The sequence below is a fragment of the Spinacia oleracea genome, chromosome 4 (genome assembly GCF_020520425.1).
Source record: "Spinacia oleracea cultivar Varoflay chromosome 4, BTI_SOV_V1, whole genome shotgun sequence".
Classification (NCBI taxonomy): Eukaryota; Viridiplantae; Streptophyta; class Magnoliopsida; order Caryophyllales; family Amaranthaceae; genus Spinacia; species Spinacia oleracea.
Window position 1 is genome coordinate 1,595,858 of NC_079490.1, and position 26,015 is coordinate 1,621,872.

Genomic DNA, 26,015 nt, shown 5'->3' on the forward strand with positions numbered 1-26,015 from the left:
AGTGGATTAGGTTGATGGCAGCTCAATGCGGTTGGCTTAATATTATTCCAAGAAATAAAAAAAGGAAATTAAGCATATATTATAGTTTATTTGTTGTGACAAGTCTGTTTTAAGGAGTAGAGTCAGAAGATAATGTTTAAATCTACCTATGTAACTCTTATCGTCGATGATTGGGAGTAAACGGATCTCTGGTAGTTATCATGTGCAAGTTGAGTAACTTTGGGCAGCTTCACAGTGCTTGCAGTAGTATTTTAGTTTAATCAAATCTAGATCAGATTAAGATTAAGAAATTTATCTTTTGTAGCTCTACTCACTTTCGGTAGTCTTTAGTGTGTGTGTCCTTAGTCCTCCCAAATCTCATTCCCTATGTCAGCTATACAGATGAGTATCCTACAGCCTCTTGCAACAACACAAGATGATTCATAGTTCTTATGATATTAAACCCGCTACACCAAGCCCAATTCCAAGTCCACAAACTACCCTAAACATTGCAGTAGACGATTCAGCTCCTGTGCCATCGTCTCTTTGTGAGAAAAAACAGTTGCTGAATCATTCGCAAGATTTTGGCCCACTTCGACGTAAGGTCATTGCTGTCGTAGGGAGCATACTGTCTACAGCATTAGTACCGCTGCTAGTGGTGTCTTTTCTGGGAATGCGATTACTTCAATTCATTTGGCACGGTCATGACTATTACAAGGTCACCCAGCTTAAACTTTTCATCCGTTTATGGATGTATGCATTTTTTATGTACATTGCCTTCTATTTTGGAATTGGGTCCGTTATTGCTGAACATAGTACACTCTTCAAACATATTTCAATTTTAGACGTAAAAAGTTCGTTTTATTTTCAGATGTCTGGCATATTTTTCTTAAGCTTCCTTTCCCCAGGCATTATCATACCCTTAATACCCCCATTTCCGTTAAACCATATAGAAACTGCCCTTAATGTCCGAGAAGGAATACTTGAGATAACTGACTGTCTCATCTTATGGTGGTTGGGTGGGTCCATGGTGTAAAAACTAGCCCGAGTTAACTCGTATCGCCCGAGTTAACAAGGTTTTGGAGGCTGGCGATACGAGATATCCCGAGTTGTAAAGGTGTTTTTAAAAACGGCGAGATCTCGGCCGGTTCAACCGATCCGAACGAATTTTGTCCGCATTAAACGTTATAAACCTCACATCTACTCGGTTTTCAGCCGAATTTCCCATGTTTTCGACAAAAAGAAAGGGAAAAAGGAAAGAAATGGAGAAACTCCATTAAAATAGAGTAGAGAACTCCATTTTCAAATCTAAAACAAGAGAGGAGAGAGAAGGTAGACAAATGAATTCATTTTAATTATGTCACGTGTACGGTTTAGGGGAGGGGGACTAGGGTAGGTAGTGAATGGGGCTGACGTGGGGCTTCTTTTTAAATTTCAAATTCCTACACGACAACCGCGACACGGTCCGCGACTAACGCATCATTTCCGTTACCGAGACTCCGCGACCGATCCCGCGACCGTGACCGATACCGCATTTTTTATCTATGGGTGGGTCTGTGGTTATGAAATATTTTCCTACTTTGAAGAACCACCAATCCCTCGGATTACACACTTGGAAATGGGTTGAGGTATCACTACTCGTTGTCATAGGTTACAATGTCATTACAGTTTGTACCCATATGATATTGCTGTGGCTACGATATTTAGTTAAACTTGATCCAGGTACTGATACAAAATCACCTCAATATTCAATATTAGAGAATCTGATGTGTAGAAAGTACCTAATGTACTGTGCTATTGGATTGAAACACAGCATCAACTTCATATTGAGTTCAATTCTACTTCTATTTACGTGGGTGTTGTATTTTGGCTCCCACCTAAACAAAACACCCAGGGGCACAAAGGTTTTGGAAATCGGAACCTGGACTTGTGTTAGCGTTTTGATTTGTTCTGTTTTTTGGTTGATCAAGACTTGTGTCTTATTGTCATGGGAGGCTGTTGCAGTCTATGATAGATTAAGTTCTAGAATCTTAGGAGGGGGAAGCAGTTGTACTTTCTTGGCATCATTGGTCGACACAACCATGATTTTTTAAACCTTCTGTATGATGATAAACCAACGAGAAAAGTAGCTCAAGTTGACAAACTAGCAGAGGAAAAACAAGACGAGTTAAACAGCACAATGAAAAATATGAGGAAATCACCATCACATTTAGCTGTATTTTCAACTCTTTTTCATAGGATTAGATATAACTCTGCAGTTTCAGATGCTTTTAACCTTTACTACAAGAGTAAATCCGATGAAAAGGGTGAAAAGAAAAGATTAGGATTGGCACTCCTGTTACGGCTGTTATCACAGCAACTATTATTTAAATCAATTCAAAATATCACCCCAACTCCAGTAAAATTAATGAGATTGGGTGCCCGGAGCAAAAGTAAGTCGGACGATGTCGATGAGTGGGCAAAACAAGGGATAGCCGAATTGGATGACAAGGATGATGGGTGTGAAAATCAGGAAGTAGAATACTCTAATGTGAAGAAATTGTCAGGTAAAGTGAAGAAGAGAGTCAAGGATGACTTGTTAATGCAGGATGGTCTTGCTCTCACCATACATAGTATGCAAAGGGTGTCTCAGTACCTTTTGACTGCTAGAAAAGCTTTATCAAATGATAAATATACCTCTGATATCCTGCTCAATTTGGAGAGAGGTAGCCAAGATGGGTAAGAGACATTTCTTCCTTGCTGTATTCTCTTTGGAATTTGTTTTCGCTCTATTCTTCTCCCTGACAGAGGACGGGTTTACTTGGTCTCGAAGGGGAGTTTTTGTGAGCTTCTTCCAAATATATATCAAGCCAAATGACTATTACTAATTCTGTTGAGCATACATCACTACTGAAGTTCCTCCCCTCCCCCAAGTTAATTTACTGCAAATATTTTATTCTGATCTGCATTTTTCCTTCTCTGGTTAATAGCAGGATTATTAAAAAGGACCTCATGAAGCAATTCATTGAAGGCGGAAACAATGCAAATGAGGAGGCCCAACAATCACCTAGAGCTTCTAAAAAAGGAAGAGTGAAGCACGAGTTTGACTATTTTCAAGATCAATTACAGGATCAGTCAGAATTAATAGAAGAAATACCGCTTAAAGTAATAAGAGCATGGATGGTAAAAAAAACAGTATCAGTCATCTCTCTCTGGTTTTATATATTTCCATTCTTTTTGCTTTTTATTGCTTCTTGTGTTGAAGAACAATGGTAGTTACAGGGACTACAGATACACCTCTATCACTAACACGTACCTTGGATTCTACATGTAGGATCGGGCACGTACCAATTGTTTGCTCCTTGCAAATACGTTGAGTAGTGCGAATGAGGTTGTGGATTGTTTGAACAAAATTATCAGCACACTTCTAATTGCTGTAATTTTTATAATGTGGTTGCTTCTAACTGGGTTCGCTACGATAAAATTATTAGTCATCATAGCATCACCTTCGTTGGCTGCAACATTAATATTTGGTGAATCTTGCAAGACCCTATTTCAAGGCATCATATTTACATATGTGGTGCATCCCTTTGACGTTGGTGATTTATGTGTTATCGAGGAGAAAATGGTCAGTTAAATATTTTATGTTTTCAAATCCTATGTCTTTCCTCAATTAGAGGGCATGATTTTTACCTCTTTCTATTGTCACAGATGGAGGTTAGGACTATTGGGGTATGGAAAACAACTTTCACAAAAGTTGGTACGCAAGAGGAAGTAATATTTACAAATTCACAACTAACCAGCAAAGATATCATCAACCACAAGACCGAGTTTGATTGGAACGATTGTGTAGAGCTTGATGTAGCTTCTCTGAATAAGAAACAAATCATGAGATTGAAAGAAAAAATTGAAAAGTAAGATTTTATTTCCAGTATATCTTTTTGCATTGAGATTTTTTATGCAACATCATGAACTTATTTATCAGCTTGTGTATCTATTTGTTTGATCAGACACCTTGAAGACAACGAAGAGAAGAAATTCGCAACAGGTTATAATTGTGTCACGGTGTTGACAACTGGAGATAATAACCTAAAGCTAGCCATAAGTTTTCGACACAACGAGGACCGTTAAAACTGTATTTACTCTGAATGTCTGAAGAAGAAGCAAAATCTAAGATCCGAGTTGATTCTCCATGTACACGACCTCCTGGAGCAAACGAAAGATGAGACATCAAAAACTTCAGGTTCGTGTTCATGTATCATATCGGTGGAACATTGAAGATTAAGTGATGAAAATAGAGAAGGGTGTTGAATTAATTCATGATTTACCTCTTGACTGTATTGTATTGCAGAGGAATCTATAAAGCAAGCTCAAGAAAAGACGGAAATTTGAATGGAAGCTTAATATATATATTCCCAAACCAGATTGGCAACAGACCTAAAATTTGAATATGCAAAATGTTATGTTGTTATTAGCAAATAGTGAGTGAATATGATTCTTTTGTTTTCTCCTTGATATGTCATCTGTATATGACTGACAAGTTATTAATAGACATTTTCAACTTTCATTTCAGTTTTCCACTTATCCCCAATATGAATTTAATCAAGTAGTGCTTATAAATCTCCATTTAGGCCGGATAATAAGGTGAATTTAAGAGGAAAAACCAAAAAACTGATTAAACGGACTCCATTTAAGAGGAAAAACTGAATCTAGTACCCCATTCGTCCCAAATTACTCGTTACTCTTACTTTTGCACAAAGTTTTAGGTGATAAGTGGTTGTTTGGTTATCAATTGTTATTTTATTGAAAAAGTACATGTGATAGGAGTTAGTGGGGTATTATTTTAATTGAATGAGAGAGGGTGTGGGGACAAAAAAAATTTAGTGGGAAAGAGAGAGACACTATAATAATTGTGGGGTCATTTCTAATTTAGAAGTGTAACAAGTAATCTTGGACAGACGAAAAAGGAAAGTATAACAAGTAATGTGAGACGGAGGGATTAGTATATAGTTTCTGACAAAAAGGTGTACAATTGTTTCACAAAAACAATTGTGTCAGACTGCCAGTCAGGTGACTGATTTCCCTCCAAATTTCCTCACTTGAGTACCTTGCTCTTCCAATTCTCCCTCTTCGTTCCCACCTTGGAAGCTTCAAATTCTCTCATTTACTTGACTGTTCTTGCAATTCAGGTGCTTCCCATCTTAATTCAACTAAGGTAATGCATGTTTTTCTTTCTAATTTCTCCTAATATTCTGCAATTGATGCATTTCCCCAATTTTCAATTTAATCAAATCTACCCTGTTTTGACAATTTTGCAGCAAACATGGCTTTTTCAGCAACTCCAATTATAAGAGTGGTTGTATGTAAGGACCGCTTCTGGACATGGAATTTTCCTTCATCCAACTTCACTGTCGTGGTTTTCTGGTGCAATAATTCCGATATTACTCGGGCGTTTGGTTGACTGATGTTAGATGTTTCTTTAAATTGGTGTCAAAATCAGGTAAGCAGTTTTAGATTTGGTCGTAGTTTCTTCAAATTGGTGTCACAATCAGGTAAGCAGTTTTAGATCTGGTCGTAGTTTCTTCAAATTGGTGTCACAATCAGGTAACCAGTTTTAGATCTGGTCGTAGGTAAGTAGGTAGCATAAGTGTACAGATAATCAACTACACATCGAAAATTGCATAATGTGAAATGCAATAATATAAACCAAAAGGAGTAGTGGTAAGTCAAGTCTTTGTCTAAGAAGTATACAAAAGTAGTTGTTTAATCCTACCTATGTGAGTTGATAAGGTTGCAAACTTTAATTTGAAAATTAAAATTACATTAATATCAACTAGTAAGTAAAAAGAAGTGATGCATAAGTGGTATACAAATTGTGGGAGATAAGGTTCCAATATGATCACTAAAGACAAAACTAGTCAATTTTTTATATTCTAAACTCTAAAGTCAATTAGTCGTTTTTGAAGTCAACTACGTTCACGAAATACTTGGTATACGTAACAGTCAATGCACTTGCACTTGTAGGTGAATTGCTCGTGCTCCTGCAATTCTGGCTTGCTGGCTGGCTATATTGTATATTCAAGTCATGTGCAAGATCAGCAACATCCGGCAGTTTCCACTCTTGGCATTTTTTATTAGTTAATTCACTTTTCAGAAATCTGGTTGAAGGACTATACATTCGTAGTCATCTGCTGCTCTTTTTTTTTGATATGTAGGGTGTTCTCCAATTCTCCCTTCTCATAAACAATGAAAGGTAACCAACAACCTTGGAAACGGAGGAGTGGTTCAGCTAAATCCCCTGAGATTCAACCCGCGAGCAGCCCATCCACAACAACCCAACCCGAAACTTGTCAAACCTCAGTCAACATTAGTTCAGATGATGATAATCATGCAGATACTTGCCCTTCTGTCCAAACTAAGCCTTCTTCGTGGTCTAAGATGGTTGTTTTATGTTATAGGCTTCTGATTTGTGCCTGTACTGCATTTCTTACTGCTGCTGTTGCCCTACTGGTGGGAGGACTGGTTTCGATTCTTACCATCATTTGCTCAGCTTTTGCTGCCGTTGTGGCGTTACCACTGCTATCAGTATCCTTTTTGGTTTTACGATTTCTTCAATTCTTTAAGTATGGTGATGACTATGACAAAACTATTCAACTTAAGCTTTTCATCCGCACTTGGATACTCTTAGATATGTTATTTTATCTGGGCACACTATGGTTACTGTTTGCATTTTCTAAACGTGCTCCAATACTAGGACATATTATGTTTATAGGATTGCCAATAGTAAATTGGTTAAGCTTATGCAATGTGATATTTGGTATCTATGCTTCGAGCTACGTCATTTCAGTGTTCACCATTAACTATATACCACTAGTCTCATCAGATCATACGGAGAGTAGCCTTAATGTTCCTGAAGGAGTACTTGAGATAATCGACTGTCTGATTTTGTGGTTTGCGGAGTACGAGGTTATGACACATGTTCCTGCTTTGAATCACCACAAAATGCTCGGATTGCACACCCACAATTGGATTGAGGTATCGATTTTTGTTCTGATTGCGTACAATGTCATTTATATGATGGTGTGGTTTCTACAGGAGGTTGTTTGTGAAAATCTAGATCCAGGGATTGATAAAAAATCAAAACGGTATTTACTAATAGAAAAGTTCTTGCGCAAGAAACATATTGTGTATTGTGCTAATGGAATGAAACACAGCATCAACTTCATATTGAGCTCATTTCTGCTTCTACTCACGTGGGTGTTGTATTTTGGCTCCCACCTAAACGGAACACCCGGTGCAAAAAATGTTTTGAGATTCGGAACTTGGACCTGTGTAAGTTTTTTAACTTGCTCCTTTTTATGGCTGATCAAAACATGTGTGTTACTATCATGGGAGGCTCGTTCGGTGTATAAACGACTACACTCGAGAATAATAGAAGGAGGAAAGCAGTTGTACTTCCTTGGCGTCATTGGTCGCCATGACTACGATATTTTCAACCTTTTGTATGAGTGTGGGAAACAAGAAGTTAGTGTTGTGGATTATGTGGAGGAACTAAAAAGATTACGTTCAGATCTATGCAACACTCTATTTCCTACTCGGGCAATAACTCTTGATGCACGTTACCAAAAAAAATCCGATAAGGTGGATGTTCGGGGGATAGGAGTTACTGTGAAGAAATTGTGTGAAAAAAAGAAGAAAAGAGTGCAGGATGACTTGTTAACGCAGCAAAGAAATACTATGTATTGCGCACAACTGGTGGCTGGATACTTTTTCACAGCTAAGAAAACATTGTTACAGGAGAAGTTCACTTCAGACATCATTCAGAAATTTAAGAATTATGGCGAAGATAATGATAAGAGGTACGTGTTGTATCTCTCTCCCCTACTATTCAGAGTTCATTCGTTTACTAGTGTAATTAAATCCAATTATAATTACAGAGTAATTTTTTTTTACGATGCCAAATGTATTAATATTCATCCCACATATCAATGATGGTGAAGCAGCAAGGATTGGGAAGATTTTAAGAATCAACTGCATGAATTTGTGGATTCTGGCAAGGAGATATTGTTTGAAAAAAGACTTTCAAAGTGGGTGGTAAGTACTTAGCTTGTTCAATTATTTTATGTCTAAGTCTTATTTTTAATGTTTTGTGCGGATGAATTATCTAGTATTATGTTTGTGTATGGCTGTACAGTGTAGATGCTGTGGGCCGGGCCTGGGCCACATTTTTTTGGGAAAAGGCATGACAAACACACTAAATTTAGTAAAATCTGTCTTAGGCACGACATCCCGACTCGAGGGCACGTGGGCCTGGACAATTACAGTATTTTTGAAATTTTGGGCCCGGACCGTTACAACAAGGATTGGTATGGGCCCGGGTCCGTTCAGGCCCGAAGCACAACCTACAACCATCTTTACTGTACAGCACGGGGTAGTTGCTAGTAACTAGTTTTGACCAGAACATATTGTTTTAAGAAAATGCTTGATCTAATTCCTTGGGATGAGTTTGTACTCCTTTATACTGGGAAGGGTTTAGATGAAATCATTATGATTGACTCCTTGAAGTGTTTGCATATTGATCAGGAAAGGGCAAGCAACAATTGTATATTCCTAGCAAATACGCTAAGTAGTGCCAAAGAAGTTGTTGATTGTTTGAACAAAATTATAAGTTGTCTATTAATTGCTGCAACTTTCATACTGTGGTTGCTTCTCACCGGGTTGGCTACCACAAAAGTATTACTACTCATCGTGTCACCATTGCTAGCTGCAACCTTTGTATTCGGAGACACTTGCAAGACCTTGTTTCAGGGGATTATCTTTGTGTTCGTGGTGCATCCTTTCTATGTTGGCGATTTATGCGTCATTGATGGAAACATGGTTAGTTAATTATATCCTAACATTAAGGGCCTGTTCGGTATCATTTTTGTTTTCAGTTTTCCGCTTTTTACAAAACTAAAAACTAAAATATGAAAACCACATAGAGTAGTTTCCAGTTTTTTGTTGTCAGTTTTCAAAATCAACATGATCAGTATAAGTATGACTATCTTTTGGTTCATGATTCAATATAATGATCATGTTGATTTTGAAGCTGACAGTTTTTTTCAGTAATTTTATGTTTAAAGCTTTAATCAAGCAATATTTGTGATGTAGTCTATGTTATTGTAGATGGAGGTTAGAACAATTGGTATATGGAAAACGACGTTGTCAAAAGTTAGTACGCAAGAGGAAGTGATATATTCAAACTCAGAGTTATTCAACAAAAGTATCATCAATCATAAAACGAATTTTGATTGGAATGATTACGTTGAACTTGATGTAAGCTCTTTGGACAAGAAAACAATCAAGATTTTAAAAAACGAGATTGAAGAGTAAGGTTTAATTTGTTTATACTTTCACACTTTCATATGGTTTTAATTTCTGCAAATGGATATCATTCATGTATTTATTGTGTGTTCAGCAGATATCTTGATTGGGTTGAAGATAAATTCATACCAGGTTATAATTCTGTGGAGGTGTTGACAAACGGAGATAACGTAAAGTTAATTGTTTATTTTAGACACAGAGTGAACCTAAGAAACCACACCTACTTCGAATGTCTCAAGGAAAAACGTAAGCTACGATCTGGATTCGTTCTTCATGCAGAGGACCTTGTAGATCAATACAAAAACAGAGAACAGAGAAATTCAGGTTTGTATGATTATATTTACACCTAGGGGTGTGCAAAAACCGGTATGGGGCCAGAAAAATGGACCGGACCGACCGACCGACCTCGGACCGGACCGGACCGCAGACAATCGGTCCAGTCTCCAGGTCGAGAAATATTATTTTCCGGTCTTCGGTCCAGTCCAAAACCCCTTAAAACCGGGTTTTAGACAGGACCGGTTCTTCCTTTAAAAAAAATATAATATAAGCTATTTAAAAATTTTAATTTCTTCTTAATATGATGTAAATATTACTATATTGTGATATGTTTTATTTTATCTTAAAAAAAAGAGCCTTAAACAATTAGTTTTTAATATTATATATATTTTTTCTATTTTACTATATTTTGTGGAAACAATAAAAAATATATAGAAATAGGTCTATAACGGGTCCAACCAGTCCGGTCCTGATTTTGGATCGATTTTTCCGGTCTGGTCCAAGCACAGTCAGTCCGGTTTACGGGTCTTGAATTATCAAATTCCAGTCTTCGGTCCGGTCCGGGTTTGGACCGATGAACACCCCCTAATTACACCTAACACGAGATTACGGAGTAATACTTAAACACTCGACTTTGTTGCAGATGGAACTACAGACGTTGCTCAAGATGATTAGTCAGGAACTTGAATTGGCAGCTTATTGAATATTGAGTCTTCCTGAATCTGGAGACGAAGATAGAACATAAGAGTCTATTGATTTTGGCATCAGCTTGTACATGAGTTAAGTATTTTGATAAGCAATTTACGAAAGGAACTATTGTTAGGCTGCAAACTGCCTGTATTAGTACAATTACATTGTAGTAATCTGGTGTTATATATTCTTAAATTTGTGCTCAAAGGACTATGAGTTGCATTATGTTCTTGATCAATGTTCTTTTCATTATGAGTAGGGGGAAATTTTGTATCTGATGGGGCTCGACCAACTTGTGTTGGGTGTATAAAAAAAAACAAAAATGAGGGGGGAAATTTGGTTCTTTGTTAGCTTAGAATAAGAAACAAAATTTTTAAGTACAACTTTTTGAATTTCGTCATAAGTTACCATTTAAATTTTAAGGCACTTAAAAGTTAGAGCTGAGCATGTGCTGGGCCGACCTGCAGATTGTCCAAACCCAATATGAAATTAGCCCGATATAGCACAAGTCTGTTGTAAGTCTGACACGGCACAAGAGGCAAGCCAATGGGACATGGGGAGCGGCGGGGCGGCAAGCTGTGATGTGTGAGCAAACACATCACAACGCCATTTCGTTAAAAACGTGTACCATTTGTTTAATGAAAGAGCACATTTCATTAAAAATATAGTACTATTTCGTTAAAAAAAGTATTATTTTATTGTACTTTTTTGCTGTTATTTTTACAAAAACATCACAACATTGGATTTTTAATTCCTCATGTGACATGTGCCTTTTATTGACATCTTTTTAGGACATGACGGGTTGCCCACGAGCTCGGCGAGGCGGCATGTTGTGATGTGTGAGCAAAAACACATCACAATGCCAAACATGTACCATTTATTTATAAAAGAGTACCATTTCATTAAACAAAGAGTACCATTTCGTTAAACAGAGTACCATTTCGATAAAAACATGTGCCATTTTGTTAAAAAGAGTACAATTTTATTGAAAACACAGTACCATTTGATTAAAACATGTACCATTTCATTGATTTTTTTTTTTGATATATTTTTGTAAAAACGTAACAGCCTGTGATTTTGACTTCCTCGGTTGCCCACGTATCACCCCGATTATTTTTTATTAATTCACAAAAATAACCTTAAAATTAATAAGGTGACACACCACTCCACCAGAACGACCCAGCCCGTATAGTTAGCCCATATATGGGCCTTATTTTGTGAGAGAAAGACACAAGTCCAACACGATTTTTCCGTGACGTGTTAAAACACGTGGGCCTACACGATCCGACACGTGCACCCTACTGCTGCTTAACATCTTGAACAACTCAAGCTACTTGAGTCGAACGTGCCAAACTGCCAGAGGCCCAGGCAGATGAGTAGATGACTCTGATTCTGATTTCCCTCCAAATTTCCCGGGAAATTCCGAGTTACATAACTTCCAATTCTCTCTTCATTCGCACATGGAAGCTCCAAATTCTCTCCATTGCTTGACTGTTCTTGCAATTCAAGTGTTTCCATCTCAATTCAATCAAGGTAATGCATGTTTCTCTCTCTAATTTCTGTTAATTTTCTGCAATTGATGTTCGTAGCGAAAATTAGGGTTCCTAAAATTTCAATTTAATCACATCTACCCTATTTCTACATTAATGCAGTAAACATGGGTTCAGAAATTCCAATACATGTGAATAAATTTTCGGAGAACCGGTTCCGAACATGGAAATTTCGTTCTTCGAACTACAGAAACTGTTAAAGTGAAGTCGGAGGAAAATGATGAATAATTCCGATATTGCTTGGGCATTTGGTTGACTGTTTTCAATTGTTTCTTCGAATTGGTGTCACGATAAGGTAACCATTTACAACATTAAATAATTATTTTTTGCATGTTTGGTTAGTTGTTATTGTTTAATGAGGTTGAATTTTGTACATGGGTGTTTTGCTTGGAAGTATCTTGCGCTTTTGTTAATTATTTCGATGTTAGGCTCCGTTTGGTTAGACGGGAAATGAGAAATGGTTTTCAATAGGAAAACATTTATATGTGTAAAAGCACAATTCCAAACTAGTTAACCTTTGTTTGATTGTTTACAAGAAAAGTTATAGAGAAAGGACACATGGGAGTGGAATGGGGAGGATCACTTTTACCTAGTTCGCTAAATCGCTAGTAGGAGATTGGGTACGGGTTCGCAATTCGCTACCTAATTTGTTAAATTAGACCAAAATTATACCATTTTGATGTATTCGCTTTTTCGGTTCGCGGTTCGTGGGCTGATTGGAGGATTAGGTAACACTGGGGAGGATCGATGGGAAGAGGAGAGAGGGAGGTAAGGAGGAAAAATGGTTCCCTAGAGTTTATGGAAACAAACAACGGAAAATGACTGAAAAGGGGAAAATCATTTTCCAGGAAAACATTTTACACCATATCAAACACTCCTTTAGATGCATACTCATGTGTTAACCGCTTAACATTTGCTGGTAACATTGCAGATAACATAAATAATAAAATATGTACAAATCATGTGCAAGTGTAGTATAACTAATCAACTATACATAAAAAACAATAGTGGTATAATTTAAGCAATTGCTAAGTCAAGTATTTGTTTAATGACTGTAAAAAGGCAGTTGTTTAATCCTATCTAGGTGGGTGATTAGGTTGATGGGAGGATCGAGGTCAACGCAGTTGGTTAAACACAAAGTCATAGGAGAAGGTCTTGGCGTTAAGCCGTTAATGCTTGGGCGTAAATCATGTGCAAGTTCAGTAAATTTAGGCAGCTTGGCAAGTGCTAGCAGTAGTATTTTAGTTTTAGTCAAAATCTAGATCATATTTCTATTAATTGAGATAAGAGAGAATTGTGATTTGTGACTCATTAAGTACATCTTTAGCCTGTGTCCTCATTCCCTTTCCCTATGCCGGGTTTACAGATGAGTAACCTACAACCTCTTGCAACAACGCAAGATGATTCAGCTAGCTTTCCCATTTCCATAACTAGTAACCATGAAATTCAACCTGCAGCATCGAGCCCAATTCCGAATCCACCAACTACCTTCAACATTCCAGCAGATGACTTAGCTCCTGCACCATTTTCTCTACGTGCGGAAAAACTGTTGCTGAATCTTTTGCAACATTTTTTCAGTTTTGTTTGGTGTGGATTTTTTATATCATTACTACCGCTGTTAGTGGTGCCTTATCTTCTGATACGATTACTTCAATTTGTTAGGCACGGTCATGGCTATTACAACGCCACTCAACTCAAGTTTTACATCCGTTTTTGGATGCACGCATCTTTGGTGAAAATTGCCTTAATTTTTGTGATGTTCAGCCTTGTTGTTGAATATGATATACGCACTGACCATGGTTCAACTTTTGGGCATCTCAAAGTAGTAGAAAGTTCGTTTTATTTTAAGATGTGTGGCATACTTTACTTAAAGCCACAATATTCCAAGTGTTATGGTATCCTTAATACCCTATTTTCCATTAAATCACATAGAAACCGGCTGTAATGTTCGAGAAGGAGTAGTTGAGATAATTGAATGTCTCACTCTATGGTGGTTGGGTGGGTCTGTGGTTATGAAGTATTTTCCCACCTTGAAGAACCACCAATCCCTTGGAGTGCACACTTGGAAATGGATTGAGGTATCAGTACTCGTTCTCATAGGCTACAATGTCATTACAATTTGTACTCATATGATCGTGCTGTCGCTACTACATACAAAATCACCTCTACTTTTAACAAATGTAGAATTGTTGTCTGACCTAGTGTATTGGGCTATTGGAATGAAACACAGCATCAACTTCACATTGAATTCAATTCTGATTCTACTTACGTGGGTGTTGTATTTTGGCTCCCATTTAAACGAAACACCTCGGGCAAAAAAAGTTTTGGAAATCGGAACCTGGACTTGTTTTAGTATTTTGATTTGTTCTGTTTTTTCGTTGATCAAAACTTGTGTATTATTGTCATGGGAGGCTGCTGCAGTCTATAACAGATTAAATTCTAGAATCTTAGGAGGGGGGAAACAGTTGTACTTTCTAGGTATCATTGGTCGACGCAACCATGATTCTTTTAACCTTCTGTATGTTGATACAGCAATAAAAAAAAGTAGCTCAAGGTGAACTAGCAGAGCAAAAACAAGACAACTTAAACAGCATAATCTCTACACTTTAAAAAGTGGGAGATCAATTACTTCCCTATGAATAGTAACTACATATACCAATAAATCATTTTATTTCTTTTTAACTAATTATATCCTAATTTCTTTTGTAACTAATTTATCAACTACCTTTATTAAGGGCAATAATTTTATTGAGACCTTAATCTAAACACTTCACTGCATATTTCTTAGGCACTCCCTCAACTCATATTTCTTATCTAATAATCTTACTTCTAAGTACGAAGTATATTTAGAGCTGAGAACATGTACCAAATGTCTTTTTTTTTTGTACTAACCTTGTCGGTAGGAATGGCAATGGGTAGGGTCTGGGTAGGGTCTAGCAATACCCGGACCCGGACCCTAATTTTTTGACCTATACCCATACCCTACCCTTACCCTATAGGGTCTAGAATTACAAGACCCTTACCCGGACCCTATGGGTTCAGTAGGGTATGGGTAGGGTCTAGGGTCCGGAGCGGGTCCGTATTGCCTATTTTTTCTTTAACTTTTTTCAATTTTTTTTATATCCAACCATATGTAATGCACAAAAAAAATACAATACAAACGATTAATTTGACATTTTAAAACAAATAAATCCTAGTGCCCCAAATCATCCTTGTATTTCCTTAAACATATTACAATTTAATGTACTAAGGTCACAAATTAAAAAAAACTCAGGTTCTCAAGTACACAATGTCAATGTTAGAGGTTTTTTTGACTAGTGAGTGGTAGTGTTGGATGGTTGTTAGAGGAGTAAATGTGATTTTGTGGATTCCCTTAAGATTTTGTGTTACTTTTATATTTCTTTAATGAAATTTGAGCGGATTTAGTTTAGGGTATGGATCTTAAGGGTCTATGGGTAGGGTCTGGGTAGGGTAAGGGTCTGAAAAAGTTGGACCCTTACCCTACCCTATTCGATACATCATATACCCATACCCTACCCTTACCCTATAGGGTCTAGAAAATTAAGACCCATACCCTAATTTTAGGGTAGGGTCTAACAGGGTCAGGGTAGGATCCTGGACCCGTTGCCATCTCTACTTGTCGGTTTGTTTATTTACGATTTAGTACAACCGATCAATAAGAAAAGAACCGATTCAGAGTACACCTAACTATACATATAATTAGGAACAAGATAAAAGTTCTCATATACGTTTGCATGTCATTTTTATTCAAATGAAATGTACAACACGTACTGTGTATAGTATCGAGTTTCGAGTATCCAACTTGTCAACTCCTTTTTTTTTTAAAGGAAAAATACATTGAAATTAGGATAGCCTTATGTCAATATTGCATCCTAATTTATCTAAGGTAATAAAATGTAGAACATATACTACGTATTAGGGTGTCCAATTTTCGAATATAGGATCTGAACTGGTCCAAAATTTCCTTATCGGAAAAATGTGATCCGAATCCAATCCGAAAGTTTGGGTTATCCGAAATTTTCGGATCGGATACCCAAAAATGTGAAATCAATACGAATACAATTTTTTTTTAAAAAAAATTAGGGTGCTAGAACCTATCGGTGCCAAATTTGAAATTTCCCGCCACACTGCGCGCGTTGCGCGCAGCCAGCTACTAGTGATAGAAAAAGTTGAAGAGAATATGAGAAAATCACCATTGCGTTTAGCTGTATTTTCAACCTTTTTTTCTAGGATTAGAAATAGCCCTGGATTTTCAAATGCTATCGACCGCTATTACAAGAGTAAATCCTACTATGGGGATGGAGTGGAAAGATCAGGATTGGCACTCTGGTTTCATCTGTTAATACTACATGTATTAATCAAACCAACTCAAAATATCTTCACACTTCCAACCAAGCTAATAAGATCGGCTGACTGGAGCAAAAGTAAGTCGGACAATGTTGATGGGTGGGTAAAGCAAGGAACGAATGGAGAAAACGATGATAAGTGTGATACTCAATCTTATGTGAAGAAATTGTCAGGAAAAGTGAAGAAGAGAGTCAAGGATGACCTGTTAATACAGGATGGCCTCATTCCCTCCATACATATTATACAACAGGTGGCTCAATACCTTTTGACTGCTAGAAAAGCTTTGTCAAATGATAAATATACTTCTGATATCCTCCTAAATCTGGAGAGAGAGAGCCAAGATGGGTAAGAGACATTTCTTCCTTGCTGTATTCTCTTTGGATTTTTTTTTTCCGACCTATTCTTCTCCCTGATAGAAGGCGAGTTTACTTGAACTCGTCCATATCACCCCTGCTTTTTCTAGGGAGGGAGTTGTAAGCTTCTTCCGAAGCCTAAATATCGAGCCAAATGACACTATTGATTCTGTTGAGCAAACACTTGCTGAATTTCTTTATTAGTGTAACATAGCATGCAGATAATATCCAGCAAAATCTACTGCATCGCGTGCTATTCTCCTGATTTTCACTTATCTTAACTGAACTTAACTGAACTTATTAGAACTTATCAAAACTTGTTTTAGTTATAAATTGTACTTGGTCAATCCTTATTTTTCATGAACTTATTTTTCCTGAAATAAGTGGAAATAAATTCTGATGTACATTCTTTACTTCTTTGGTTGGTAACAGGATTATCAAAAGAGACCTCATGACTGTCATGAAGCAATTAATTGAAGGTGGAAACAGCGCAAATGAGGAGGTCCATCAATCATCTGGAGCTTCTAAAAATGGAAGAGTGAAGCATGAATTTGACTATTTTCAAGATCAATTACCCGATCAGCCACTTGAAATGAAAGAAGAAACAGAGCTTGAAAGAATAAGAAAATGGATGGTACATTATCAATCATCGCTATATAATCCCGTTCTTTTTGTACTCCGTATATTGTTTTTTTGTGTTGAAGCACAGTGGTAGTTAGAATGACTTCTGGTACAACACTATCACTAACACCTTGGATTCTACCTTTATCAGGAAGGGGCACGTACCAATTGTTTGCTCCTTGCAAATACATTGAGCAGTGCAAAAGAGGTTGTGGATTGTTTGAACAAAATAATCAGCACACTTCTAATCGCGGCAACTTTTGTGATGTGGTTGCTTCTAACTGGATTGGCTACTACGAAATTATTAGTCGTCATAGCATCACCATTGTTGGCTGCAACATTTATATTTGGAGATTCTTGCAAGACCCTATTTCAAGGCATCATATTTACATATGTGGTGCATCCTTTTGATGTTGGCGATTTATGCGTCATTGATCAGAAAATGGTTAGTTAATTAGGCTCTGTTCTATTCGACTTATTTTTTCTGAACTTATATTATCCAAACTTATCTGAACTTGTTTTGTCTGAAATAAACTTATTTGTGTGTGCAAATGTATGGAAAAACTTTTTTTTTCTGAACTTATTTTGTCTGAAATAAGTCAAGCCTGAATCTTTACCTCTTTTTACTGTCACAGATGGAGGTTAGAACTATTGGGGTGTGGAAAACAACTTTCACAAAAGTTGGTACGCAAGAAGAAGTAATATTTACAAATACACAATTAGCCAACAAAGATATCATCAACCACAAGACCGAGTTTGATTGGAACGACTGTGTAGAGCTTGATGTAGCTTCTCTGAATAAGAAACAAATCATGACACTGAAAGAAAAAATTGAAAAGTAAGATATCAATTCCAGTATATTTTTTTCCATTGAGATTTTTATATGCCATATCATGAACTTATTTATCTGCTCGTTGTATCCATTTGTTTGTTCAGACATCTTGATGATAGCAAAGACAAGAAATTCGCCACAGATTATAATTGTGTCACGGTGTTGACAACTGGAGATAATAACCTAAAGCTAGCCATGAGTTTTAGACACAATGAGGATCGTAGAAACTGCATTTACTCTGAATGTCTGAAGACGAAGCACAATCTAAGATCCGAGTTGATTCTCCATGTACACGACCTCTTGGAGCAAGCGAAAGCTGAGACATTAAAAACTCCAGGTTAGTATTCATGTCGGTGAATCATTGAAGATTTAGTGATGAGAATTAGAGAGGAATTTTGAATACTTAATGGTTTATCTTAACTGTATTGCAGAGGAATCTACAAAGCAAGCTGAAGAAAAGAAGGAAATTTGAATGGTATGTATTCCAAACCAGATTGGCAACAGACCCAAAATTTCAATATGCAAAATGTTACTAGGTTGTTATTAGCTACTAGTGAGTGATATGATGCTTTACTAGAGTGGAATAAGTTTTCTCCTTGATATAACAAGTTATAAATAGGCATTTCAAAGTTTCATTTCATTTTTCCACTTATCTCCAAGATGAATTTAATTAAGTAGTGCTTATATATGTCCATTTAGGTGGGTAATAAGGCGGGATAAAGTGGTTTTTATAAGAAATCGACTATGAAGTCAGTTAAGAGTGGAAGTAGATTGTTCTAACTTCTAAGCACCTAACATGACTCCCGGGAACTCATGGAGTGTATGGGGAGCATCCGGACCTCTAACCTTTCGGGGTCCGAAAAATTCCAAATTATCCAAAAATGAAGGCTATTACATTGTTTTTGACCAAATTTGGAGATTCTAGGGCTCGTCTCAGAAACTCCTCAAATTTTGGGAAATGTGTCTGTGAGTCATATAAGGAAGTTTGGAACCATAAAACCCACTAGTTGGCCACTTAAAGGCTCAGAATGACCCTAATTCAATAAAATGGATTTTGTAAGAAAATCAACTATAATGTCATTTAAGTGTGGAAGTATATGGTTCTAAGCACCCAACATGCCTTCTAGGGACCCATGGGGTATATGGGAAGCACCCGTACCTCAAACCTTTTGGTGTCCGAATAAGTCCAAATTTGGAGATTTCGGTGCCTTGTCTTGGTAGCTCCTAAAATTTGGAGGAATGTTCCAACGGTCATATAAGGAAGTTTGGAACCATAAAACCCAATAGTTGACCACTTTAAGGCTCGGAATAACCCTCATTAACCAAAATGATTTTGTAAGAAATCGACTATAATATCATTGAAGAGCGAAGTAGATGGTTCTAAACACCCAACTTGCCGATCCATTTATTACTCATTCATATTCCTGACAATTATTATCGGCTGCTAAATGGGCCGTTGGATGACTACCCGGTCAAAAATGTGGCTAGGTTATTGGCCTTTAGCTTTTTATGCCAATTATTATTATCAAGAAATAGCAGCCATAGGTTGGTGAAGAATAATTGAATCAAATAAATCCACATGTTTATGTCTTCATTTAAGTGTACAGTAAGATTTAGTATTGTCTTATCAACTTCTTTTCAAGTTAATTTGAACGTAGTATTAAACATCAATCATTATAATTTGAAACTCAACACTTGCATAATGTGGAGATTGTACCATGTTGATACCCAACTTTAGCATCACAATTTCGAGTTTCGACTATAACTAGTGTACTTCTTAGCCTTTTCTGTCATTTAAATTACTAAACTAGGAATAGACCGTGATCTTAATGAGACATAAGTGCAATACAAATTACAAATGAGAGAGGGGTGATTCGAACCTGTGACCTTTGTACACTGACCCTCAATCTGAACTAGCCACTAGGCTAATTCATCACTGGTTTATTCATCACTGGTAATAATACAGTTTAGTTGATGATTAAAAAAGAAAATTTGTTGATTAAACAAATGGAAAATCAGGGGCCAACAAAAGAAGAACTTATTACCTTTCTGTCTTTTATGACCTTGTTTTTAAGTTGGGTTTAAGTAATGTAAGGGGTTTAAATGACCCTAGTAGTTTAGTTTGTTTTAGTTTATTGTTATAATAGGTGAACCTTGTTTAAAGTAAATACAAATTGAGCTTATGTCAAAAAAAGTAAATAAAAATTAGAGCAATGGCGTGAATTTGTAGTTGTTAGCGAACACATTGGCTGCAAGTCGTGTACATAGACTCGACATGCATGACATCATTGACCTGAGAATTTTACTAGCTTACAACGACGTCGTCCTCTTACAGTGTGTTTGGGTAGCAATATAGAAGGGAAAGGAAGGAAATTGAAAGAGAAACGAGCTTGTATCCCTCCCTTTCCCGTCCCTCCATTTCTTTTCATTTCCTCCTATCCAAACAAAGTGTTAATGGTCAATGCGAATAATGATGTTTGTCATGTTGATCAAATTGTCCTTCAATAATGCATATGGGTCCTGAATTGAATCCGGATCCTTTGGCTTTTCTCAAATGACTTTTGAATCTTCTTCTAGGAATAAGATGCATTTGATTTCCATGAGTAATAATAGAACTAGGTTGTACGTACTTATTTCCACACAAGGTTAAAGACTGAACTTTTAGACATTTCGGAAATCGAAAACGTTAGAGGCCGGTCCGAGCGCTTACCATATACCCATGGGTCCTCGGAGAGCATGTTGGGTGCTTAGAACCATCCCCTTGGTCTTTAAATGACATTTTAGACAACTTTCTTAAAAAACGCGCAGGTTAGGATATTCTTTTGATTATGTAAAGTCTTACTTGTTTCTTATTTTCACGGCTTGTTGACCGTTACTAGATTTTTTTCTTGGGGAACTATTTAGCTAGGGTAGTATTTAGGGTTTTGCTAAAGTACCATTGTTGAATTATCAACAAAATCAAGTCTTTTGCAATAAATTAAGACTCACCCCTTGTAACCATTTTGTTCCTCCACTAGTAGTGAAGAAAGCTTCCTAATCCCCCTACATGTGAACTAGAGGTGATCAAGTTGGGTCAGGCTGGGTTTTACACAAAATTCAAGCCCAAACCCATAAAAGTAGTGCGGGCTTTGCGGGCCTTAATGGGCTTTTCGGGCTCAACTCGGATTTTGGTCTTAAAATGCATATTTTATGCTACCCAAACCCATACTGGGTCGGGTCGGGCCGGGCTACAAGCAGGGCTATAGATGATCAGGTCTAATGTGAACTAGGTCATATTAACGGAATCATGTAAACCATTGTGTCTTTTACTTATCTTCGATCTTTATATGTTGTTTTTCTCTTTATATTTTTTATATTCACTATATTGTTCTACACTAATCAAACACGATACACCGCCTATTTCATTCACATGCATCAATTGCACCTAAAAGATCAGTTTCTTGTTGAGATATTACACATATAGATTATTGATGGCGGCTAAATATATGATTTACTTTATTATTATTTTTCTTGGTACAAATGAGTCACAAGGGCGGAGATGAGAATCGATCCCAGAATCACCTGAAACCGGAATGGAAGCTCTAACCAACTGAGCTATCCATCACTCTCATGATTTACTTTATTATGGAGTACTATTAATATAGATTCTTTTAGTAATTTTGGCTCTAATAATTCAAGGACAATCAACCTAGCTTTTAACTTTACATGTCAAGAATTATCCCAAAAAACAATCATCTTAATGTATATACACTTTTATGCTAGCTATTTTAGTGAACGTATAGTTGTTTGTTGCATGTAATTAATCAGTAATTATGGCTAATTAATGAAATAATGTTCAAAGTAACTAAGTAAGACTCTGTTTGTTCTACACTTCTACTAAATTTGATCAAACTTAACATATTTGAACTTAGCTGAATTTATTTTATGTTGAAAATAACTTATTTGTGTATTGGGTTGTCTTGAAGAAAGAATAATTTATGTTTGCTAAACTTATTTGAACTATACTTATCTAAATTTTAATTCTACATAGACTTATTTTTGCTGAATTAAGTTTAAATAAGTTGAAACTAACAAGCATACCCTAATTAAAGCCGTGAATTAAAGTACATTTTTCACTTTTTAATATGCCTATCATAGTTACGTCCTATTCGATCATATTGCTATTTGGCTCAAATGTCGACATTAGTTATATGAAAACTACATGCATGATGAAAAGAAGAATATATATGTTTTTTTTTTTTAGAATTTTTGTAGCTAAATTATTATTCGATTGATATTGGTCTTTATTTGTCTACTTATTTGGTACGTACTTCAATATGGAAGTTTCATCTTTGTGCCCTACTTGCTTTCTCACCTAGCACCACACATACTACTTATCCACCCGAGTTGACTACTACTACGTACTACATAGTACTAATTGTCTGTTGATTCAGTTGTGATTGAGGCTGAACTTGGTAGGGAGGACCCGTGTTTGAACCCCCGCAACAACAATTTGGAGGGGACTGTTATCTATCCACTCAGAACTCGCCCTGAATCCGGATTAGCCATAAGGGTAAATCGGGTGGTACACCAAAAAAAAAAAAAACTACGTACTACATATTCAATCTTTTGCAAGATGTACCAGTGAAGACTGAGGGCCTAGTAATTAAAACTGAGAACATGTACACAATCTGGTGATATACAATATGGTGAAGACTGAGGGTTTAGTGATTAAAACCGACAACATGTATTCAATATGTTATATGCTCAGCTCATTTGCAATAATCCAATGAAGCAATAATTTGATTAGAATTAAGTAACTTATTTATATAAATCCATAATAATAATAATAATAATGCATACTTCAACTGACATATGTTACATGCTCATCCAATGAAGCAATAATTTGACTAGAATTAAGTAACTTCTTTCTATAAATCCATAATAGTAATAATGCATACTTCAATTGAGATATATATGTCCCATGCATGCACATATTGACTGTGTGAAAGCATCATATTTAGTAGACCAGAATTTGATGCGATTTTGTTATATGTTTGTAAAGGAAAAGTAACTAAGATTAGATGCTATTCTATCACATATCCTGATAGCAACTACGTATTTACGTACTAGTAGGTTACACGCGCACTTAAACAAAAATCATACTTCATAATAATTAGACAATTATATACATTGAAAAAATATTTTGAATTTCATTTTATGATTGGTTGGAATTACAAATGATGTTCAGAGTTGTAATTAACCGATTATGAATATCTTTTTTGAGTATTGAGGCAAGCATTAATCAAAGACAACACTATATTCTCTTCGCCTGGTCTAGTCACCTTTTCTAGTTTATGATTTGGACCGGTATGATTTTCCTTAATCTGATCTTAATTTTTTTAGTGTGGTCTAGTTTGAATGTGGGTATTTACGGATTAGTAGGTTACACACGCACATAAACACAAATCATACTTCATATCAATTAGACAATTATATACATTGAGAAAATATCTTGGATTATATTTTATGATTGGTCGGAATTACAAATGATGTTGAGAGTTGTAATTAATCCTCTTTTGGGTATTGAGGCAAGGATTAATCAAAGGTAAGGGCTATATTCTCTTTGCTTGGTCTAGTTAGTTTTTCTAGTTTCTGGTCTGTACTAGTCTGAATTTTCTTGTTTGATCTTAATTATGTTTTTTTTGGTATTGAGATAAACATTAATCAAAGGCAAGGGCTATATTCTCTTCGCCTGGTTTAGTCAGCTTTTTCTAGTTTTTGGTCTATACTGGTCTGATTTTTCCTTATCTAGTCTGGTGTGATTTGACTGTGGATGTTTTTACTTTTTCTGATCTGATCTGATTTTCAAGTGAAGAGAAGATACCCTAATTTCAAGTTGTCACTAACTTTGACCTATTTAATTGGCAGCTCTTGGAACTCTGGCCCATCCACGGGTGAAAACATTAAACCAACCAATCAATCAAAATTTTATTTGACATTTCTAAAGTTTTTTGCAAATATTTGGATGATGATATTTGTTCTTCATCCAGGCTGTAATTCTTTGTATTAGTTAGAATACTATTCTTGTACTACCTCCCTATATAAAGGAGTACATTTGCCACTAATCTTGCCAAACCACACTTGATTTTCCCAAAATCAAGTACCAAAACATGGGAAATCAAAGAGGACCAAGGCAATGGCCTTGGCTAGTGTACACCTTAATGTTATGCATGCTATCTACTTGTAATGTTTTAGCCATGGAACCTTACATGTATGTTTCTCCTCCACCGCCTCACCACGGCCACCAAGGCCACCTATACGAACACCACGGCCACCAAGGTCATGTATACGAACACCACGGCCATATTAAGTCTCCTCCACCACAATCTCCGTACTACTACAAATCGCCACCACCTCCAAAACAATCACCACCTCCTTACATCTATATGTCCCCACCGCCACCTCCTCCTTATGTCTATAAATCTCCACCACCACCGGTACACTCACCACCACCTCCTTATATTTATAAATCTCCACCACCACCCGTACACTCACCACCTCCACCTTACATCTATAAATCTCCACCACCACCCGTACACTCACCACCTCCACCACCGCCCGTGCACTCACCACCACCTCCTTACATCTATAAATCTCCACCACCACCCGTGCACTCACCACCACCTCCTTACATCTATAAATCTCCACCGCCACCCGTACACTCACCACCTCCTCCTTATATTTATAAATCCCCATCACCTCCTCCTTATATTTATAAATCTCCACCACCACCTGTACACTCACCACCGCCTCCTTACATCTATAAATCCCCACCACCTCCCGTGCACTCACCACCACCTCCTTACATCTATAAATCTCCACCACCTCCCGTGCACTCACCACCACCTCCTTACATCTATAAATCTCCACCACCACCCGTGCACTCACCACCACCTCCTTACATCTATAAATCTCCACCACCACCTGTACACTCACCACCTCCACCTTACATTTATAATTCTCCTCCACCACCTGTACATTCACCACCACCCCCCTATATCTACAAGTCTCCTCCACCACCTCCTCCAAAGAAGTCTCATTCACCGCCACCATACATTTACAAGTCTCCTCCACCACCAGTACATTCACCACCACCTCCGTACATCTACAAGTCTCCCCCTCCACCGGTACACTCACCACCATCTCCATACATCTACAAGTCACCCCCACCTCCGGTACACTCACCACCACCTCCATACATCTACAAATCACCCCCACCACCGGTACACTCACCACCACCACCATACATTTACAAGTCACCACCACCACCGGTACACTCACCACCACCTCCGTACATCTACAAGTCTCCCCCACCTCCAATGAAATCTCCTCCACCACCATACGTTTACGCGTCACCACCTCCACCAGCGCACAAACCACCCACCCCATACTATTACAACTCTCCACCACCTCCTTACTATTAGTAACGTGTTGATCAAAAGTGCTCAATTTCAGTAGATACATATATACACATTAGAGAAGAATATTGTAATGTGTAGAGTTGCCACGACAATAAGTGTTCATTTTGGCCAGCCATCATGTTATAGAGATCAATTGAATAATTGTTTTTGTTCATGTGAAAATGTAATATATTTTTATTATCATTGGAAAAGGTTCCTAAATTTAGTATCAATATATGTGACATGTTTAAGTGCAATTATCAAAATATAATCCGTAACATAGTACATAAAAATATTATACTTCGTACGTACAATGAGCTTGTAAATGAGCCGACACATTTATGAATAACTCGCGGATAAGCTCGGTCAAAGCTCGTTCATTAAGAAAATGAACAAGCTTGAGCAAATGTTTAAGACTCGTTTACTAAACGAGATTTACGTGCTTGAACCCATCGTGTTCGACTCGATAGTATTCATGAATAACATCTCGTCTAACTCGTTAATAGAATAATATGAAAAATATATGTACTCCTAAAATTATTATAACTAATTCAAAGATAAA

At 36.9% G+C, this 26,015-nt stretch overlaps 4 protein-coding genes across 10 annotated transcripts; all 4 read left to right on the forward strand.

The window, feature by feature from the left end:
- The first annotated feature begins 703 nt into the window (after nt 1–703).
- On the forward strand, nt 704–4,107 carry LOC110801664 (uncharacterized). The gene is made up of 5 exons (XM_022007060.2): nt 704–2,697; nt 2,949–3,141; nt 3,293–3,586; nt 3,670–3,872; nt 3,969–4,107. The coding sequence occupies exons 1-5, from the start codon at nt 2,159–2,161 to the stop codon at nt 4,087–4,089; spliced, it is 1,350 nt and encodes a 449-aa protein (XP_021862752.1). The 5' UTR covers nt 704–2,158; the 3' UTR covers nt 4,090–4,107.
- On the forward strand, nt 4,088–10,516 carry LOC110801648 (mechanosensitive ion channel protein 10). 5 transcript variants are annotated; one of them, XM_056843812.1, is made up of 10 exons: nt 4,088–4,201; nt 5,148–5,173; nt 5,277–5,458; nt 5,983–6,543; nt 6,833–7,817; nt 7,962–8,052; nt 8,542–8,835; nt 9,124–9,326; nt 9,416–9,645; nt 10,241–10,516. In XM_056843812.1, the coding sequence occupies exons 5-10, from the start codon at nt 6,928–6,930 to the stop codon at nt 10,270–10,272; spliced, it is 1,740 nt and encodes a 579-aa protein (XP_056699790.1). In that variant the 5' UTR covers nt 4,088–4,201; nt 5,148–5,173; nt 5,277–5,458; nt 5,983–6,543; nt 6,833–6,927; the 3' UTR covers nt 10,273–10,516. The 5 variants fall into 5 exon arrangements, with proteins under 5 accessions (XP_056699790.1, XP_056699792.1, XP_056699794.1 ...); XM_056843814.1 differs by lacking the exon at nt 4,088–4,201 and having other exon boundaries at nt 4,313–5,173; nt 6,833–6,993; nt 7,054–7,817; XM_056843816.1 differs by lacking the exon at nt 4,088–4,201 and having other exon boundaries at nt 4,313–5,173; nt 6,833–6,993; nt 7,354–7,817.
- A 4,953-nt stretch (nt 10,517–15,469) lies between these two features.
- On the forward strand, nt 15,470–24,058 carry LOC110801638 (uncharacterized). Of its 3 annotated transcripts, none has more exons than XM_056843454.1 (7): nt 15,470–16,550; nt 16,991–17,192; nt 17,331–17,624; nt 17,815–18,017; nt 18,116–18,348; nt 18,443–18,486; nt 22,445–23,915. In XM_056843454.1, exons 1-6 carry the CDS (start codon nt 16,039–16,041, stop codon nt 18,481–18,483), a joined length of 1,485 nt encoding a protein of 494 aa, XP_056699432.1. In that variant the 5' UTR covers nt 15,470–16,038; the 3' UTR covers nt 18,484–18,486; nt 22,445–23,915. The 3 variants fall into 3 exon arrangements, with proteins under 3 accessions (XP_056699432.1, XP_056699430.1, XP_056699431.1); XM_056843452.1 differs by lacking the exon at nt 22,445–23,915 and adding an exon at nt 23,922–24,058 and having other exon boundaries at nt 15,471–16,550; XM_056843453.1 differs by lacking the exon at nt 22,445–23,915 and having other exon boundaries at nt 15,472–16,550; nt 18,443–18,651.
- A 25-nt stretch (nt 24,059–24,083) lies between these two features.
- LOC110801630 (extensin-2-like) lies at nt 24,084–25,686 on the forward strand. The gene has a single exon (XM_056843455.1). It carries the CDS (start codon nt 24,164–24,166, stop codon nt 25,475–25,477), a length of 1,314 nt encoding a protein of 437 aa, XP_056699433.1. The 5' UTR covers nt 24,084–24,163; the 3' UTR covers nt 25,478–25,686.
- Nucleotides 25,687–26,015: the final 329 nt, after the last annotated feature.